Source organism: Narcine bancroftii, chromosome 7 (genome assembly GCF_036971445.1).
Source record: "Narcine bancroftii isolate sNarBan1 chromosome 7, sNarBan1.hap1, whole genome shotgun sequence".
Classification (NCBI taxonomy): Eukaryota; Metazoa; Chordata; class Chondrichthyes; order Torpediniformes; family Narcinidae; genus Narcine; species Narcine bancroftii.
Window position 1 is genome coordinate 156063659 of NC_091475.1, and position 18646 is coordinate 156082304.

The window sequence follows — 18646 nt, forward strand, 5'->3', positions numbered from 1 at the left end:
AGAGCCCCAACTACCATCATTATTTCCAACCAATGACGAGTAGTAATTAGGATTTAGTGCATTACAATTTAATACCGCTGCTCCACGTTTGTCAGCTAATTGGCCGATGAACTGTTGGATATTATGTTTCATCTGATGATGAAAGTTGCTCCACAAAGCTGAAGAGAAATTAAACAAAGATACAAGAACCACACCTAGACACGGCTGCGGTCACTGAAATGATGTTCAAATAAAAGGTGTAGCACAAAGCAGAACGTGCATCCACTTCTCTAGTATAAAAGCCGAAAATGACTCGATGTGCTTTTCATCCTTAGAAGAGTGATACAAAGTAATTTTTATAAAGACAATTTATAAAGAAATTATTTATATTTTTATAAATAATACTGGAATAGTAAAGGTAAAACAAATATTAAATTGAGTATAGGGGATACAAATTCAGGCTGGTAAAATGTATATTTAAGAATCGGGTTGTGATTTTTAAAAAAAATTATTGCTTTGGAGCAGAGACATAGATCCTGAGTCTTAAACAATTAGATGCAAAGTTGAATGTAACTCATGAAGTGGATGAAACATTGTCTTGGGTAAACTTATACCTCTCATTTTGTTCATTTTAGATTGGTCACAGTGTTTGAGCTACCGAAAGAAAATAGACACACACACCGAGAGCAGTTCAGTTTATACAAATGTTTATTACTAATTCAAAAGCTGATTTCACACTACAATATGCAAGCCCTTCCCAACTATACTTATCAACGCTTGGACTGGTCCCAACTGCCGAAGCGAGGCAACGACTGCACACTTGTAGTAGGTTGTCAGGGCGCTGGTAGCAGCTTCTCCACCTCCCCCGACTGGGACGTTGCTCGAACTCTGGCTGTTCTTCCTTCTTGACAAGGGGTGTTCCCACCCCTCGGAGAGTCTAAACTTCAGCAGCAGGACCACAGGCTTATATACCCCAAAAACAATTAATCATGCGCCTACTCCTTCTAATATTTGTCAGTCAAAATCAAAACTGAACATTACATTCTACGATTTAGAAGATTAATTATTATGGAACCAGGATGTTATGATTTCCTGGTTTATCTCGTAGATACAAAGACTTATTAAAACTTCTCGAGCAAGACAGGTTGTGACCAATTCGTCAATTTCAGAGTGTTGCATTTGACAACTGCTTTCCCTGGGCCTCACAGTGGAATTCCATTTCAAAGTGTATCTTCAGATAAGTCCCCATGGCTGAGTTTAATTACATCTGCTAGTTCTGAAAGTAAGGTGACCTGCGTGTGGACCCAGTGTCGTCAGTTCCACATAAGCAAAAAAGCATCTGGGTACATGGTTTTAATCCTCCAATACAAACATAATGGACCAAGTGACTTTCTTCATTTGCAAATTAAGAATGGGGAAAATTGAATTCCAAGTTCAAGCAGTTTTAAAGCAAAATCATCGTGATCTGCCCAATTCAATTGCATTTCATTATAAATGTCCAATTCCTTTAGATATGTGAAGAGCTACCTGCTTCCAGATAGAGTTAAGCTTGGTAAGAAGAAAACATCAGTGAAGAAGAAAACTTTGAATCCAGTCTACAATGAAATATTAAGGGTAAGGGGGAGCATATTTCTGCTCTTCATTTAGTTATTTAAAAAAAACAACTACTTTTCATATTTTTGTAGCATTTAATTTAGAATATAAATCAATAATTAATTGAAGTTAAATATTCTCATTTGAATACAGCTCTTCCAATGATTATTCATTAGAAAACCTTCAGGTTATATAAATATATTTGCCACTGAAATATCAGAAGCAAATTTCATAATGTGACAATTGTGATACCACCCTTCCTACACTTTTGATAAGATGTATTTTGTCTGGATTATATTGAAAATACCAGAGTGATGCGGGGGAGGGGGGAAGCAGAGACGCAGCACTGCTCCGCAACATCCTACTGCTGGTCATGATGCCAACGGCTTCATGCAGACTTTCAAGGAGGCAACGTTATTTGTTTTTAAAATCCTGCAACCACTGAGATCTGTGCCCAAAATGGTAGCACTTTGGTTGGGCAGTGTACCATGAGGAGTTGGAAACTGGGGGAGCAGTGGGCTGGCACCAGGGACAAATGGGGAGAAGACCCCCACCACTCTCCTTATTGAGATGGAGAAGCATGGGAGATGACCCTACAGAGAAGGAGATCATGGCAGCAGACCAGTGAAAGACTTAGCGGCTGAAGGACCCGCACAGGCTGTGGCTTGCTAGAGATTGACTCATGGGAGCCAAGTATCTAAGGGCAAGAAAGGCTCAGGTGCTGAAGACTTCCTGATTGTATCGGTGGTTTAGACCTGGAACTCAGTGTGCCAATAGCTTGATCAGGAGTCTGTGTGGCTGCAGAGGCTCCTGGGGGTGAATCTCTGAAGGGATTCTCATTTACTTCCCTTTCTCTTATTGTTAGGGGTGCTGGGCAATGCTCATGGCGACTCTTGCCTTGCGGCAGACAAAAGTTGAAGTATATCATGCATATTACATTTTTATGTTTTATTATGTGACAATAAAAGGAACTTATGAATTTCTGAAAATTTAACGTTGTTTTCATAAACATAATTTGTATTGCTTTTAAATTCCAAAGGTTTGAGAAGTGGTTAAATTGTGATGTGATGAATTAATGAAGATGTTAAGAAGTTGCAGGGACAAGAAAATTAATTAGTGGGACAAGCAATTATTTTGGCCTTTTCACGTGGGTTAGAATGGGAGTAAATGAGTCTTGTGGCAAATACAGTGATCTTTGGTAGCCCAAACTTGGAGTGCTGCATTTAGTTTAAATTTCATTGTATGACCTGAGATAGGTCTGTACCCAAAGTTCACTTCATTGAATCCTAGGATGAGAGGGTTGTCATGTGTTAAGGCAGAATAGACCTGTAAGCTTGGAAGAATAAAACATGATCTCTTTGATTTGTGCTGGGAGGCTGTTTCCACTGCATGACGGTCTCTAGAGTTTACAACTCTTTTTCATGGACTCAGACTACCTTTGGAATTGGTCTATTTTCATATTCAGGACTAAGTCAAGTGAGTTTGTAGAACTAAGAGAAGCTGATATAAAATTCATCCTGATTTTACTGAACAGCAGAATAGGCTTGATGGATGGCCCATGAGGCCTGGTTCTACTCTGTTTCTTGTGTTCTTAAACTATTTTATCAGGTTGGAAAATCTGAAACCAAGGGGCTAATTTGTGTTCGTTTGGAGTGAAATCAGGTAATATTTTCTTAACAAAAGCAAAATTCAATAGTTTGAGGAAACCTTAATATAAACAAGAAATGTTGAAAGTAACCAGAAAATTAGATACCATCTGTGAAACAAGAAACATTTCAGATCAATTAATTTTCATCAAAATATTGATCTGAAAGCTTAGCCTTTTCTGCATTGATGCAACATAACCTGCCTCTTATGTTTTTATTTAAGAATTTTTAAGAATGTTTTTCTCAATAATGATTGTGGAGTTATCATCCTTAAAAAGACATTAAATCTGTGGAATTTCCCAATAGCTCCATGGACTTTTGTATGGGACAAAGTAAGGTAGATGATTGGAGATACAAATTAGCTATGCATTAATAAAATGTTGGAACAGGATTCAGGAGTTAAATGTTTTAGTTCTGTTGGGTGTTTGCTATACCAGACTAATTAATTATACTGAGTTAAAATGAGGATGTTACTTGTGCTAAAATTGTGTACACAATTTGGAAGGTGTTGTGATTTTGAATGGAGGATTTTGTCCCCTAGATGAATAATCCTGGGACATCTTCATTTACTTTCTAACTTGGATGGAATATTAATAGTAGATGTTTGAAAATTAATGTTCACAATTTCAGCAGAATTTCTGCTGTGTTCGATTCTGATCTTACTCCCTGCGAGTCCAAATAGAGTCTCTCTGAGGAGTTGTAGCCCATACATGCTATGATGGAGGTAGAATATCTCCTTTTCTTTCAATTTGCACTCTTTACGATTATATTTTTAATTTTTTGTGCTTCTGGTGTTGTGGTTGAATTTTTGCTGCAGTATGGCCTGGTTTGCCATTGTACCTGTTTCTCATGGCTTCACGATCTTTGCTGGAGGGAAGATATTGTCTCAGTTTAGGCCTTTTTAATATTAAACCGGGAAAACAAGGTGGGCATATAATGAAATAAAAGGGTCTGGGAAAAGATCCACTCTATTCCCACTTGACCAGAAAACTAACCTGTTTTGTATTATCATGAAACCTAAAACAAAACACAAAAAAAAACCCTTTTAGAATGCATAACAATACTTGGGTCCATTTTGTGTGGTCATTGTGAAATGTGCGGAAACTACTTTTTTTTTATAATAGCGCATGGAGTACTTAATTTGTTCACATTAGTTGCAGTTAACCATATAACCATTAACGGAGCGGAAAAAGGCCATGTTGGCCTTTCGAGTCCGCACCGGTTCCATAGCGTGAAATATTCTGGGAGTAGAATTAGGATGGAGAAGAAGAGGAACAACTTTTCCCAAGAGTAGTGAATCTGTGTGGAATCCTTTGTCAGAGGAAGCAATAGAACCTGTCTAATTGAATACATTTAAGACACAGTAGAGAGAGATTTTTGCATAGTAGGGGAATTAAGGATTATGGGCAGGGAAAAGGAGCCAAATCCACAGCCAGAGCAAATACAATCTTGTTAAATGCCAGACTCCAGCTCCTACCTTGTGTTATTTTATCTCTAAATTGAACAGAACTGATATCCTACTCAGCAAATTTGAAACTCAGTTGTAAATTAATTGGCACTAAACATGCAAATGCTTTAAGAATACGATGCATATTTTAATGAATAGCCATTAAGTGGTAAACAAGCATTAACTGGCCCTTGGTGCAAAATACGCAGACATACAACCAGACATAATGCACATACAGACAAACAATTCAAGTATTCATCTGTACAAATAAATACTGTTCCATGAACAAGAGAGTCATGGATGGCCGGTGTGAGCAGTTCCTTTGGTCATTCAGCATTCTTACTGCCCTTGGAAAGATGCTGTTCCTCAGCCTGGCTCTGATACCTCTGTATCTCTTCCCTGATGGGAGCAGCTGAAAGATGCTGTGTGCAAGGTGGAAAGGGTCCTCAATGATTTTGCACACCCTCTTCAGACAACAATCCCGGTAGATCACATTGATTTGGGGGGGGGGGGGAATACTCCAGTGATCCTCTCTGCCAGTCATAGATCTGTGGATTGACCTCCGACCCAATTCCCTCATCAACTGTACCACACTGTAATGCAGTTGGCCAGGACGCTTCTCGGAAAGTGCAGTAGCAGTTGAACCTTCCTGACAAGTGAGGAGATGTTGAGTGTCCACACATTAGTGACCCTCAAAAAAAAACTGTTCATGATAAATGTTTGTTTTTGTTTCCATTCTGATTATGTTCTGAATTTCTCATGTTACAGTATAAAGTGGAAAAAAATGTCCTGATGGCTCAAACTTTGAACCTTTCTGTTTGGCACAATGACACATTTGGACGAAACAGTTTTCTTGGTGAAGTAGTGATGGAATTGGATAAGTGGAATTGGAACAATAAGCAAATGGAATGGTACAACCTGAAACCAAGGGTAATTTATTGAGAAATAATTTAAAATGTATGGTTAAATTGGTGTATATCTGAAATATTAATTCAGAATTAAATATTGGTCACTTCCTTGGACAAGGTGATGAAAACCGCACATAATACCCAAGGTGTATCTCAGCAAGCCCTGTACAACTAAAGTAAGACATCCCTGCTGCTGTAGTCAAACTCTGGCGATAAAGGCCAGCGTTTAATTTGTTGTGGCACCTGGGCACGTATCTTCAGTGGCTGGTGCAGGTCATATTGCTCCTTCCCTTTTCCCAGTCTATCACCATTTGGACTATAATGAACTTTCTTGTTATTGCCATCAAAGTGGATAATTTGCATTTATCAGTATATACTGTATTTTCTCATTCTCTTGTCCAAATCAACCTGGAGCTTCTGTGCATCCTCCTCATGGCTCACCTTCCCACCCAGCTTTGTTTCATCCATGAATCTTGGAGAATTTAATTCCCTCATCCAAATTATTAATATATCTTGTGAGTAGATTGGATCCCAGCACTGATCTCTGTGGTATCGATCAGAAAATGGATTCCTGTCAGCCATCCACAGCAGCTCCTGATTGTCAATTCCATTGTACCTATATCCATAGTTCTATTTTCTCACTCCCTCCTTTTTTTAAAATATACCGCAATTACATTACCAATCTCCAAACTACTGGAACTATTCCAGAATATAAATAATTTTGGGAAATAACTATCAATGCATACACTAATCTCTTCTGTAGAACCTAATTGAATGTTTTCTGCATGTCCAAATTCATCGTGTCCATTAGTTCTCCTTCATCTATACTGCCAGTTAGATTCCTAATAGACTTGTCAAACTTAATGCAGATGCTGTGATTGTAGTCATTGTACCTTGAGGAAGGGCTCAGGGCTGAAACTTCTGTAATATATCTTTACCAACTGTGGATGCTGCAAAACTGGCTGAGGTCCTCCAGCATTTCTGTGTTTTGTCAAACAAGATATTCCTTTCACAAATCCATGTTGATATTGTGACTACATTCTGTCTTCACTGCAAATATATATTTTCTAATTGACTCTAGCATGCTCCCTGCAGCCATTGTTATACTAACTGGTACAATTGCCTGTTTTTTTTCGACTTTTTAAAAAAAAAGTGGATCACATTTGCTTTACTCTAATCTACTGGAACTGTTGCAGAGTTAAAAGAATGTCGGAAAATAGTTGTCCACTATTTTTAGGAACCGTTCCTTAAAATTTCTGGGATGCAAACTATCAGGCCTTGGTGATTATTGGTCCTAAATTCCAGTAGTTTCTCTTTTTTGATTTAGTTTAATTCCTACTTATCATGAGACCCCATGATCCCCTAACATTTTGACAAATTATTTATATTGCCTTTTGTGGAGACAAAAGCAAGGTGTCATTTCTTTATTTCCCAGTTTCTTTCTGAAAGGTACTAACATTTGTCTTCATTAATTATTTTTCTTCATATATCAATGGAAGCTTTTATAGTCAGGTTTTATGTTCTCCAAGTTTACTCTTGTACTCTGTTCTCCCCTTCTGAATCAATCAATCCCTTTGTTTTCTTGTGCTGAAAGTACAAATGAGAAAGAAAAGGAGCAAACTCTTGATGGATTCCTGAGGTAACTCTGTAGAACTGGAGGAAAAATACTGAACTAGAAATGCTTTTGAAATGGTTGGATAGATAGCTAGAACCAAGAAAAGACCATCTCTTTTACTCCTTTTGTAAGGAAGAGGTAAAATGCAGAGAGAGAACCAGAAGTTTAACATAGCTCCATGAGCTAAAAACACATTAATGCTGCACTTTTGCACTGCAAGGCAATTTTAAAAAAAATACCTTGTGTGTATATGACTATGATCATTTTTAATGAAGTACATAAACAGAGTTTTTGATAAGTAATGGCAAATATGTTATTTAAAATGTTGACCAAATTAATTTTCTTGCTCATAAGTCTTTGCATGCAGTGTCGCCTTACACAATGGATAACAAAGGTACTTTAAAAGTGGCTTTCCGTTACATACCACAGAAACACAGAGGTATTTTATCTTTCACTTTTGATCATTTACTGTTAATGGTACTGAATCAGTATGCTTACTAATATTTTTACACACAGGGAAAAAAACAGGCGAAGTTCAGATTTGGGTGAAGGAAGCCAATAATTTACCACAAGTTAGGGCACATCGTTTGGATCCATTTGTAAAATGGTAATAAAATTTTTTTTCTATTGCACAATTAGTATACATCTTTTCTATGTTTTACTTTCTAAGCAATTTTTAGAAAATATTTTCAAATACTTCTTTCATTCTTTCAAAGTTGAAGGCCTTTAAATTTGTGCTAATAAGAAAGCAAAAGACCAATGGTCTTAAGGAGATAACCATCTCTGACATGAATATCAATTTCTTTTGGGTAGAGTTCAATGGGATTGCTGTTATCCAATTGTTGCTGAGATGTTATCAAACTCGTGTAACTGCCTATAATATTAAAAAAAACCTCTCAGATGTTAAATTATTAGGGAAGAAACATTTTAAAATAACTTTTTAAACACATTCTCAGAACACAATGCATTAAAACATGTAGTTCAGTTTCTATCTAATCATTTGGAAATTGGTTTGCTAGAAACTGAATATTTTTATATTTAATTTAAAATGCACTATATTTTGAAATAATGAGGGATTTCCAGTGCACTTAGCAATATAGTTTGATGAATGGTAATTATTATCTAAGAAAAATTATTATTGGTTATCTTTTGGTTTGAAGAAGACGTTGTTGTGCGGATCATTTATGAACACGAAGGTGACTTTGCAGTCCCAGTCTGGAAGTCCAAAGTCCAACACAATGTGGCACTGGAAGTCCATTGTTGTAACAACGGTGGCTACTGCTCTGTGATGCTGTTCTTGGCCTTACACCAGTTTTTGGCAGCACCTATCTTCAAAACTGGTGTAGGCTTCATCGCACAGGGCTCATCAACGGGACCTGTCAGCAGCCGCAGCTTCTAGTTCTCTTGGCTGAGTGCCACAGTTGTGTAGGGTTTCCTTCACAGTGTTTTTATAGTGCTCGAGTGGACAACCTTGAGGTGTCCTTCTGGTCATCAGTTCACTATAAAGCAGCTGGTGAGGCATATGGTGGTCGTCCATTCTGATGACACGTTCCACCCACTGCATCTGGCCTCTGATGATCAAGGTCTCAATGCTGGTCAACTTTGCACAACCCAAGACCTCCAGGTTGGAGCCACAGTTTTGTTAACGGAGGCCAAGGATGGAACGGATGACGCGCATGTGGAATTTCTCCAGTTGCTTGATGTGACGTTGGTATAGAGTCTAGATTCTAGATCTTACATAGAGGAGAGATGACCACAGCTCTGCAGAAATTCAGTTTTGTGGAGATGTGGACATGGTGTTGATTGAGCACTCTGGTACACAGCCTCCCCAGAGCCTAGGTGGTCTTGATGATCCTGGAGTCTATTTCTTTGCCCAAAGACCCATCTCTCAAGATAATGCTCCCCAAGTATTTGAAGCTGTTTACATTTGTCAGCTGGATGTCATCAACAATGATTTTTGGTTCCCTGGTGTTGGTGTTTGGCATGGACTGATGTTGTTCAGGTTGATGGTTAGGCCAAAGACCGTAGCAGCATCTGAGAATTTGTTCAGCTTTAAATGCAGATCACTATCTTTGTGCGCCAAGAGCGCACAGTCATCAGCAAAAAGGGTTTCTTGAATGACTGGGTAGATGCATTCAAGTGGCGAAGGTCAAAAGGAGACCCATCCAACAGATACCTGATGTACACTCCCTCCTCCAGACCTTGGACAGCATGTGACAACAGAGTAAAGTACAGATTGAACAAGATTGTGGCTAGTACACAGCCTTGCATCACCCCATTAGAAATGGCAAATGCAGCTGATGTTATCACCACTGCAGAGAACCTGTCCTGTCATGGAGCAGCTGAATCATTTGTACGAATTTCCTTGAGCATCCGTAACATCTCAGGATGATCCAGAGAGCCTCCCTGTTTACAGTGACAAATGCCTTTGTCAAATCAATGAAGACAGAGTAAAGAGGCTTGTTCTGCTTGATGTGTTTCTCCTGAACTTGTCTCACAGCAAATATCACACCCACTCTACTCCGTTCTGGCCAAAAGCTGCACTGCACGTCCAGGAGATTCCTTTCTGAGACAGTGACAAGTCTGTTCAGGAGGATGCAGGCGGAATTCTTGCCTGCAATAGACAAATGAGATAGCCCTGTGGTTTCCACAGTTTGATTTGCTCCTTTTATTTTTATAGAGAGCCATGATGTAAAGGGCATGACAGAAGTCATTGGCATTGTGGAAGTCATCAGGCATCTCCTCTGTGATCCAGATGTCTTCCAGGGTATCTTGGAACGCCTGCAATGTGTTTGAGCTTAGAGCTTTGAAGATCTCGGCAGGAATGCACCCTGCCCTGTTGCTTTATTTGAATTTATCTGAGAGATCGCTTTATTGATCTCATCAGTAGAGGGCAATGGGCCTAGGTCATCCAGGACAAGCTACTGAGGGGTGTGCTGTAAGACATCAGAATCAACTGTGGATGGCCTAATGAGTAGGTTGGAAAAGTATTCAGCCCAACAATTTTTCAGTATTTCCTGGTCTTTGATCAGGCTCAACCCATCTGATGACAGCAATGGGGAGAATCCTGATTTAGAAAGGCCATGAAAACTCTCTGGTTGCATGCATGTCAGCATAGCCCTATCTGCTCAGCCTTTCTCTGCCACCACTTGTCCCTCATTTCTCACAGATCCACCTGTACTTTAGACTGCAGATGCTTAAACTTGTCTTTCTTTGAGACATTGAGGTCATTTTGCCAATCTGTATTGGCCTTGTCCTTGGCCCAAAGGGCTGCTGAAATGGTCTCGTGGTTTTCATCAAACCAATCTTGATGAACTTGGGTTTTCATTCCAAGTATAGTTGTTGCAGTTCATGTGACAACATCTTTGAACTGCTTCCACTTTTCAGAACAGGTTCCCACAAGTGGTGAATTGCTGGAGAGTTTTTCATTAAAGTACATCTTGAAAATGTTGGACTTGACCTGGACCTTGCAGTCGGTCAACGTTGAATGACACTCTGAGAGTCTATGATTGTTTATGATGCAAAGGGGATATGTGCAGATTGAGGACTGACTGAACCAGCCTGTGATCTGTCCAACACTCAGCACTTTGCTTGACCTGGGTGATGGTGACTTCTTGAAGGTCACGCTGGCATACTATGACATAGTCAAATGGGTGCCAGTGTTTGGACATAGGGATGCATTCAAATTGTTTTGTACTTGTTTGCAAGTCTGAATATCATGTTAATGATGCACAGGAATATCATGTTAATGATGCAGCAGGTTATTACTGTTTAATTTTTCTATTCCATGCCCCCCAAGGACTCTGTCCTAGTTGTCACTATCTCCACCCGAGCATTGAAGTGGCCCAAGATGACAAGTTTGTTGCTGACAGGTTGTCCGAATAGTCTGGTCTAGGTCCTCATAGAAACTTTCCTTGTTTTCATCTGAACTCACAAGAGAAGGATGAAGGAGAGTAAGGAAAATAGTGAATAGTTCAATGTTCAGATTGATTGTCAGAGTATAAACATGACTTCACATACAACCCTGAGATTCTTTTTCCTGAGGGCGAGCCAAAATTACCGTTTATTGCTAGTACAAAAAACTGTACTCAAGATACGTATACATGTAAACAAACTGACTATTGATTTTTTTTTTATCTTTGTATTAAACAAACTGAAAAAGTAAGAGTCCTTAAATGAGTTCCTGCTTGAGTTTGTTTGTTGAGGAGTCTGATGGTGGGGGAGTAGCAGATGTTCCTGAACCTGATGGTGTGACTCTTAACTGATGGTAGCTGTGAGAGCAGAGCATGTGGTGGATGGTGTGAATCCTTGATGGTTGCTGCTGCTCTCCGATGGCAGCATTCCCTGTAGATGTTCTCAATGGTGGGGATGTCCTGGGCTGTGTCCACTACCTTTTGCAGAGCTTTCCTCTCAGGGGTATTGGTGTCCCATACCAGACTGTGTGCACCTGGTCAGCACACTTTCCATCACACATCTGTAGATATTCACCAGGGTTTTTGAAATCATATTGACTGCAACTTTGGAACTGTAATTTTCATGCAGCAATTTTTGTTGCTGATATATAGTGGAGAAATGCGAACAGTCCAGTGGTAAGTTGTTAACCTCTTTCCACTAAAGCTAGGCAGCGTGGATCTTTAATTGGCTGAGAGCTGGTTCCAAAGGCTAATCAATCATCAAACTTTAAAAAAAATTTTTTTTTAATTTTTCACACTATGAACCATACTAACCAAAATACACACAAACATTTCCCTCTTGAATATACACAGTGTCATTTTCTTCCCTTTTTTCCCCCCTCCCTTCCCTCCCTCCTTCACCCCCCCCCCTCCCCACCCACTCAACGTTCAACCTATATGATACATTAAACCCATTAAACAATGTCATCACACAATGAAAGTAAACAAGAAATTTGTGTCTTCTACTTTTACACATTGGGTCAGTTCATTTCGTCTTCTTCTCCTTCTGTCATTTTAGGCGGTGGAGGTCCGCGGTAGGACTTATCTGTTGTGTTCCATGTACGGTTCCCAAATTTGTTCGAATACTGTGATGTTATTTCTTAAATTATATGTTATTTTTTCTAATGGAATACATTTATTCATTTCTATGTACCATTGCTATATTGTCAGGCTATCTTCTAATTTCCAGGTTGACATAATACATTTTTTTGCTACAGCTAGGGCTATCATAATAAATCTTTTTTGTGCTCCATCCAAATCGAGTCCAAGTTCTTCTTATATTCCTTAGAAGAAAGATCTCTGGATTTTTTGGTATGTTGCTTTTTGTGACAATCATCAAACTTGATGACTTCGTCAGATCATTGCAATTTGGAAGTTAGTTTTTTGCAATTTGCAAATTATGTGCATGCCAAAATCAATTTATTTTTGAAACTTATGTTTTAAGTTTGTTTCAATTGTTTTTTTTCCCCCTACAGCTTCATTCTTCCAGACACGAGCAGTAAAAGCCGTCAGAAGACTCGGGTTATAAAGAAAACTAGAAATCCCAATTTCAATCATACCATGGTTTATGATGGCTTTGGGCCTGGTGACCTCAAAGATGCATGTATTGAACTCTCAGTCTGGGACCATGATAAATTGGTAAATCATTTCCTTGGAGGACTGAGGATTGGCTATGGCACAGGTAATAGCTTCTAAGATTTTAAATAGTTTGAATTTCAATATTATCCACTGTAACCATGAAAGTTATCCTGTTATGCTTTTTCACAGCCTTAACGATAGGGCTTGTGAAATAATTCTACAAATTAGATTTCAATTGTAATTTATATATGTCCTGGGAATGCATTCAAACATTGATTAGAACACTTGACTACTTCCAACATGATAATTTCACACAGCCTTGCAACAGGATAAAATTATGGACTTATTTACCATTTCTTCCCACTGTATTAGATGCTCTTATCTCTTTTCCCAAAGGAGATATTATACTCTTTCTTTGGCTTGGCTTCGCGGACGAAGATTTATGGAGGGGGTAAAAAGTCCACGTCAGCTGCAGGCTCGTTTGTGGCTGACAAGTCCGATGCGGGACAGGCAGACACGGTTGCAACGGTTGCAGGGGAAAATTGGTTGGTTGGGGTTGGGTGTTGGGTTTTTCCTCCTTTGTTTGATCAAAGATACATGAACTCTGTATTTCTATACTTACCAGATATTTAGGGAAAGTTAGAGGATTTGTGCTTGATGAAATATATGGCCTGTCAAAATTCTATCCAAACAAGTTCTGGATATGTGTTTCTCTATTATACACCTTGGTTTGACGATGATCTTTCATAACTTCACAAGTTGATTCACAGCTTCCGAAACTGTTACATGAAGGACTGCTTTATTGAGCTACAGTGCTGAATTACAATCGTTTTGTTTTCATTTGAACAGTTTGTGTGAATTGATGTTGTCCCTGTATTGTTAAATATTTGGAGATGGTTTAGTGGCATTTTCCTTGCTTGATGCCACTCCACCAGCCTGAAAATAAAATTTTTAACAATTACAGAATGATGTATCAAATCAGTGGAGAAAGTGGCCTCATTACTTTCCTGTCCATTCCTTTGTGATGTATTAATTACAATCTCCAATTTAAAGCCTCAAAATATACTGTGATGGTATATTATATTTTATATTATATATAAATATATTTTTAAAGAAAATAGAATGTGGGGGTTTAGTGTAGGTCACAAAGAAATACTTCACAAAACAGATCTCATTTAAAATGCAAGAGGTTTGCTGAAAGTGAGACATTGAGGTTTTGCAAAAACTTTGAAGAATGGTGATGGAGACTTCGCTAGTGTTAATTGGACTGACGCTGTGGAGTAATGGTCTATTGTTTTGAAAGCAACAGATGAACAGGGTCTGGAGTCTGGGGAAGTGAGGGGGGGTCATATGATTTTGCAAGCAGAGAGAGAAAAAACGTAATTCTTTGGAAGGAGAGAATTCAATTTTGCAGAGGCTTTTGAGACTGGAACATGACAAGCTGGCAGCTTGTTGAAGACCCCATTTTGAAGACAGGTTGTAAGTTCTGAGTTCAGCCTGGTGAGAAAACGGCTGGATAGAGTGTTTCTCCTGAAATAAGGGAAACGAGAGGAACTCTATGGTGAATGGAAAGAGATTATCATTTGGAAAACTCTGAGGGGGCAAGTTTCTTCAGCAAGACATTGAAGTGACTGATTGGAGGAAATCTGTTTGTGTGCCCAACGAGCAATGAATCTCTCTGAAATCAACAAGAACCTTCCTGAGCGGTAACCAATTACCTTGAAACACCAGAGCTTGGTGTTAAATAAGTGTTAAATTCTGTGCACAGTATAAGAATTGCCTGATACCAGTGAACTTGGAGGAGTGAGAAGTGAGATTGGACTGTGAATCAAAGAAATTTCTGAACATATACACATTACATACACATGCACTTAGAATTAGAAGGGGTTGTTAGATTAAGTTAATAGTAATAAGTTAAAGTTTGATCCTGTTTTTATGTTTAAAGAAAATTAAAAGTAACTTTTGTTTAAGTCACCATTTGTCTTGGTGAATTTCTATTGCTGCTGGGTCTTGGGGTCCTCTGGGCCTATAACAATACTCTCTGCTCACCTAACTCTGGCCTTCTTGCTGTTGCCTCATTGCTTCCATTCTATCTTGTGCCTTAATCGTATGCAGTAGCAGCCTGTTCTGAAGTTGCTGCATTTTAACACTTCCTCTTAAATTGAAGAAATCACCTCAACACCTTCTAATCTTTTCTGTAAGTGGCAGTTTATTTTTATATCACATACCGCATCGAAAGATACATAGCACTCTGCAGAAATGTAGTGTATCATGATGTAACAAAGAAGGCAATCTATTAATCATATGATTGTGAAATCTCTGTTTCTAAATTGAGCTTGAAAGCTGTACTCTTTTTATTGACAATTTCTCTTATTGGACAGGTAAGAGTTATGGAATGATGGTAGATTGGATGGATTCTACAGAAGAGGAAAGGCAAGTTTGGAATAAAATGATTACCCAGCCCAATATATGGGTCGAGGAGGTCCTTCCTTTGAGAGTGCTGATGCTCAGCAAAAACACTACGAACTGAAACTGAAATCTTGAACATTAAATTTTAAAATCTGGGTGAGGTCTTTTTATTAACAAGTAAAATGAAATATTTTCATGGCTCAACACCAGAAAAAAAAAATTGCATTGGACTAAAATTTCTATGTGGATTTACCAAATACAAGCTAAAGCTTTAAGTTGTTTTATTAAAATATATTTTACAAAACTGAGATATTATCATTCATGCCCATTAACACTCAGTGATAAAAATAAACTGTTTCATTCTGAAGACAGTTTATTATTGATGCTGCAATATTGTAGGTTATAAAAGAATAATTACTTGTTCATATATTGTGTGAAGATATGCTTCAATAGAATGGAAATTATACAATTGTTCTTTCATTTTGCAGCACTTAAAATATCCAGTACAAGATATTGCCCATAATTTTATATAATCTATTTCACACTGCTAACCAAAGAGTATTTTCAACCCCAATGTCTTTATAATCAATGAGAATTTTTTTTTAAATTAGGCAGTGTAAATAACAAATAAAGTATTCTCAATAAAAACATTATGTTGGAGAAATTCAGCAGCCATACATTATACTTTATATCATAAAGATACATAACCAATGTTTCGAGGTTGAGCCCTTCATCAAGGTATGCGTGGTATGGAGGCAGACACCTGCTGAGTTTCTCCAGCATTGTGTTTTTACTTCAATCACTGTGTCTGCAGACTTTCATGTTTCACTTCAAAGTATTCTAAATTGTGACAATGTAACACTGCAAACAAGTATATTCATAATAAAGACACAAACTACCATTGAGTGCTTGTCTTGATAATTTACAGGGTCCAAGATAGAGTCTCATACATGGCACTCTACCTACATTTCACAAACAGTTTGTGATGTGAAAGTGCAGAATAAGCCCTTTTTAATAAACCCATGAAACAAAATATTTTTGTGACCAAGACCAGGTGTGATAATATGGAAAAAGTTTTGTTTTTGTCACTTATTTGCATTGACTTAAAAATAAATGCGCATTTACCAAAGGCAAGAAAAGCTAAAGCGACATGAAGCAAGGTTGACAGAGCTCGGACTTTACTCTTTGGACCAATGAAGGATGAGAAGAGATTTGATAGACGTATATAAAATTATGAGGTGTATAGATTAAATGCAAGTAGACTGAGGTCCGGTGAGACGAGAACTAGAGGACAAGGGTCAGAATGAAAGGAGAACTTCTTCATGGAGAGAGTGGTGAGGGTGTGGAATGAGCTGTTAGCTGAAGTGGTGAATGCAGGCTCCATTTTGATATTTAAGAATAAAATTGGACAGGGACATGAATGGGAGGGGTATGGAGGGCTTTGGTCTGGATGCAGGTTATTGAGACTAGGCAGAATAATTAGTTTGTAACAGACTAGATGGGCTGAGGACCTGTTTCTGTGCTGTTGTGTTCTATGGTGACCTATAGAGATATACTCTATAGATAGGGTGGATAGCCAGCAACCTTTTTTTCTGGTCTGACAGTAACAAATACCAAAGGACATTTGCTTAAGATGAGTTGAGGAAAAATTAGGAGAGATGTTAGAGGTAAATATTTTATTCAGAGTTAATGCATTGCCAAGGGTGGTGGTGGAGCTAGTACAATAGAGATATTTAAAAGACTCTTAGATAGTGTTCTGGTAAACTCGTACCTCTCATTTTGTTCATTTTAGATTGGTCACAGTGTTTGAGCTACCAAAAGAAAACAGAGACACACGCCGAGAGCACTTTAGTTCATACAAACTTTATTACAAAATCTTAAGCTGATTTCGAACTACAATATGCAAGCCCCATTATACTTATCAACGCCTGGACTGGTCCCAATCGCCGAAGCGAGGCAATGTCCGCACACTTGTAGTAGGTTGTCAGGGCACTGGTAGCAGCTTCTCCACCTCCCCCGACCGGGAAGTTGGTTGGACTCTAGAAGTTCTTCTTGCCGAGAGACATTTCCACCCCTTGGAGAGTCTGAAACTTCAGCAGCGGGACCATGGCTTATATTACCCAAAAATTGCCTACTCATGGCTTATCACTTTGAATAAATGATTTACTTATCTTCAAGGTCTCGCCTGACAGTCTGCGACCAACAAAAGACAACTGCATCTCTGGGCCTCATGATGTAAATTAGATTATGTCTGCTGATTCATGATTCATACGTTCTCAAAGTAGGTTACTGATACTCAGCCTTGCATAAGCAAAAGTATGGTCTAAATCCTCCATTACAGATAGGCATCTGGATGTAATAAAAATAGAGGGTTATGAGTGTGGAAACTCTGTTTCTGAAGGCATTCTCTTTCAACTCATGTTAGGGGTGCTGGGTAATACTCATGATGTCACTTTGTTTGCCTTTCGGCAAATAAATGTTAAAGTATATCATGTATGCATTATATAACAATAAAAGTAACCAAATCTTTGAAATAAAGAAGAATGAGATTGTTGTGGAGTAAATTAACTTATTGGTCCAATGTCGTGGGACGAAGGGCATGAATTGTATTCTGGTTGGCCCCTGTCTCTCCCTGCTTTTCTCTCTCCCTCCCTCCCTCCCTTTCTCCCTCCCTCCCTTTCTCCCTCCCTTTCTCTCTCCCTCCCTCCCTTTCTCCCTCCCTCCCTTTCTCCCTCCCTCCCTTTCTCCCTCCCTCCCTTTCTCCCTCCCTCCCTTTCTCTCTCCCTCCCTCCCTTTCTCTCTCCCTCCCTACCTCTCTCCCCCTCCCTTTCTCTCTTCCCCTCCCTCCCTCACTCCCCCTCCCTACCTCGCTCCCCCTCCCTCCCTCGCTCCCCCTCCCTTCCTCGCTCCCCCTCCCTCCCTCGCTCCCCCTCCCTCCCTCTCCCTCCTTCGCTCCCCCTCCCTCCCTTGCTCCCCCTCCCTCCCTCCCTTGCTCCCCCTCCCTCCCTCTCTCCCCCTCCCTTTCTCTCCCTTTCTCTCTCTCCCCCTCTCTCACAATTTAGTCAGTTTTCAGGCTACAAGTTGAAACTGTAATAAGGCCCACCGCCACGGTTGTGTCATCACCAAACTTGATGAGGTTTGAGCTGTGTTTAGCTGCACAGTCATGGGTCAGCAGAGAGAATGGCAGTGGTCTAAGCATTAAGCATGCAACCCTGCCCCCCACCACCCCCCCACACCCCGTGCTCAGTGTGATAGTCTTGAAAGTGCTGTTACTGATCTGGACTGCTTAAGATCTCCCTGACAGGAAGAATCCAATTGCAGAAGAGGTGTTTAGACCCAGCATGCTCAACTTCCTTATCAGGTACTGAGGTATGATTGTGTTGAATGCCGAACTGAAGTCGATAAACAGCATTTGAATGTATGAGGGCGATTGCAATGTCCATAGAGTGGTTGGATCTGTATGTGAACTGTAGGAGGACGACGTCAGGAGCACCAGGAGCTTGATGTGCCCCACGACG

At 39.3% G+C, this 18646-nt stretch overlaps 1 protein-coding gene across 12 annotated transcripts in view; it reads left to right on the forward strand.

Annotated features, from left to right (window-relative positions):
* The window catches only part of sytl2a (synaptotagmin-like 2a), a 146506-nt gene extending 130473 nt beyond the window's left edge, over window positions 1-16033 (forward strand). For all 12 annotated transcript variants that reach the window (XM_069890948.1, XM_069890945.1, XM_069890949.1 and 9 more), the window contains 6 exons: window positions 1491-1593; window positions 5434-5595; window positions 7543-7627; window positions 7705-7795; window positions 12617-12822; window positions 15101-16033. In XM_069890948.1, coding sequence (XP_069747049.1) covers window positions 1491-1593; window positions 5434-5595; window positions 7543-7627; window positions 7705-7795; window positions 12617-12822; window positions 15101-15249 — 796 coding nt within the window. In that variant the 3' untranslated portion in view covers window positions 15250-16033. The remainder of the gene's footprint in view (window positions 1-1490; window positions 1594-5433; window positions 5596-7542; window positions 7628-7704; window positions 7796-12616; window positions 12823-15100) is intronic.
* Window positions 16034-18646: the final 2613 nt, after the last annotated feature.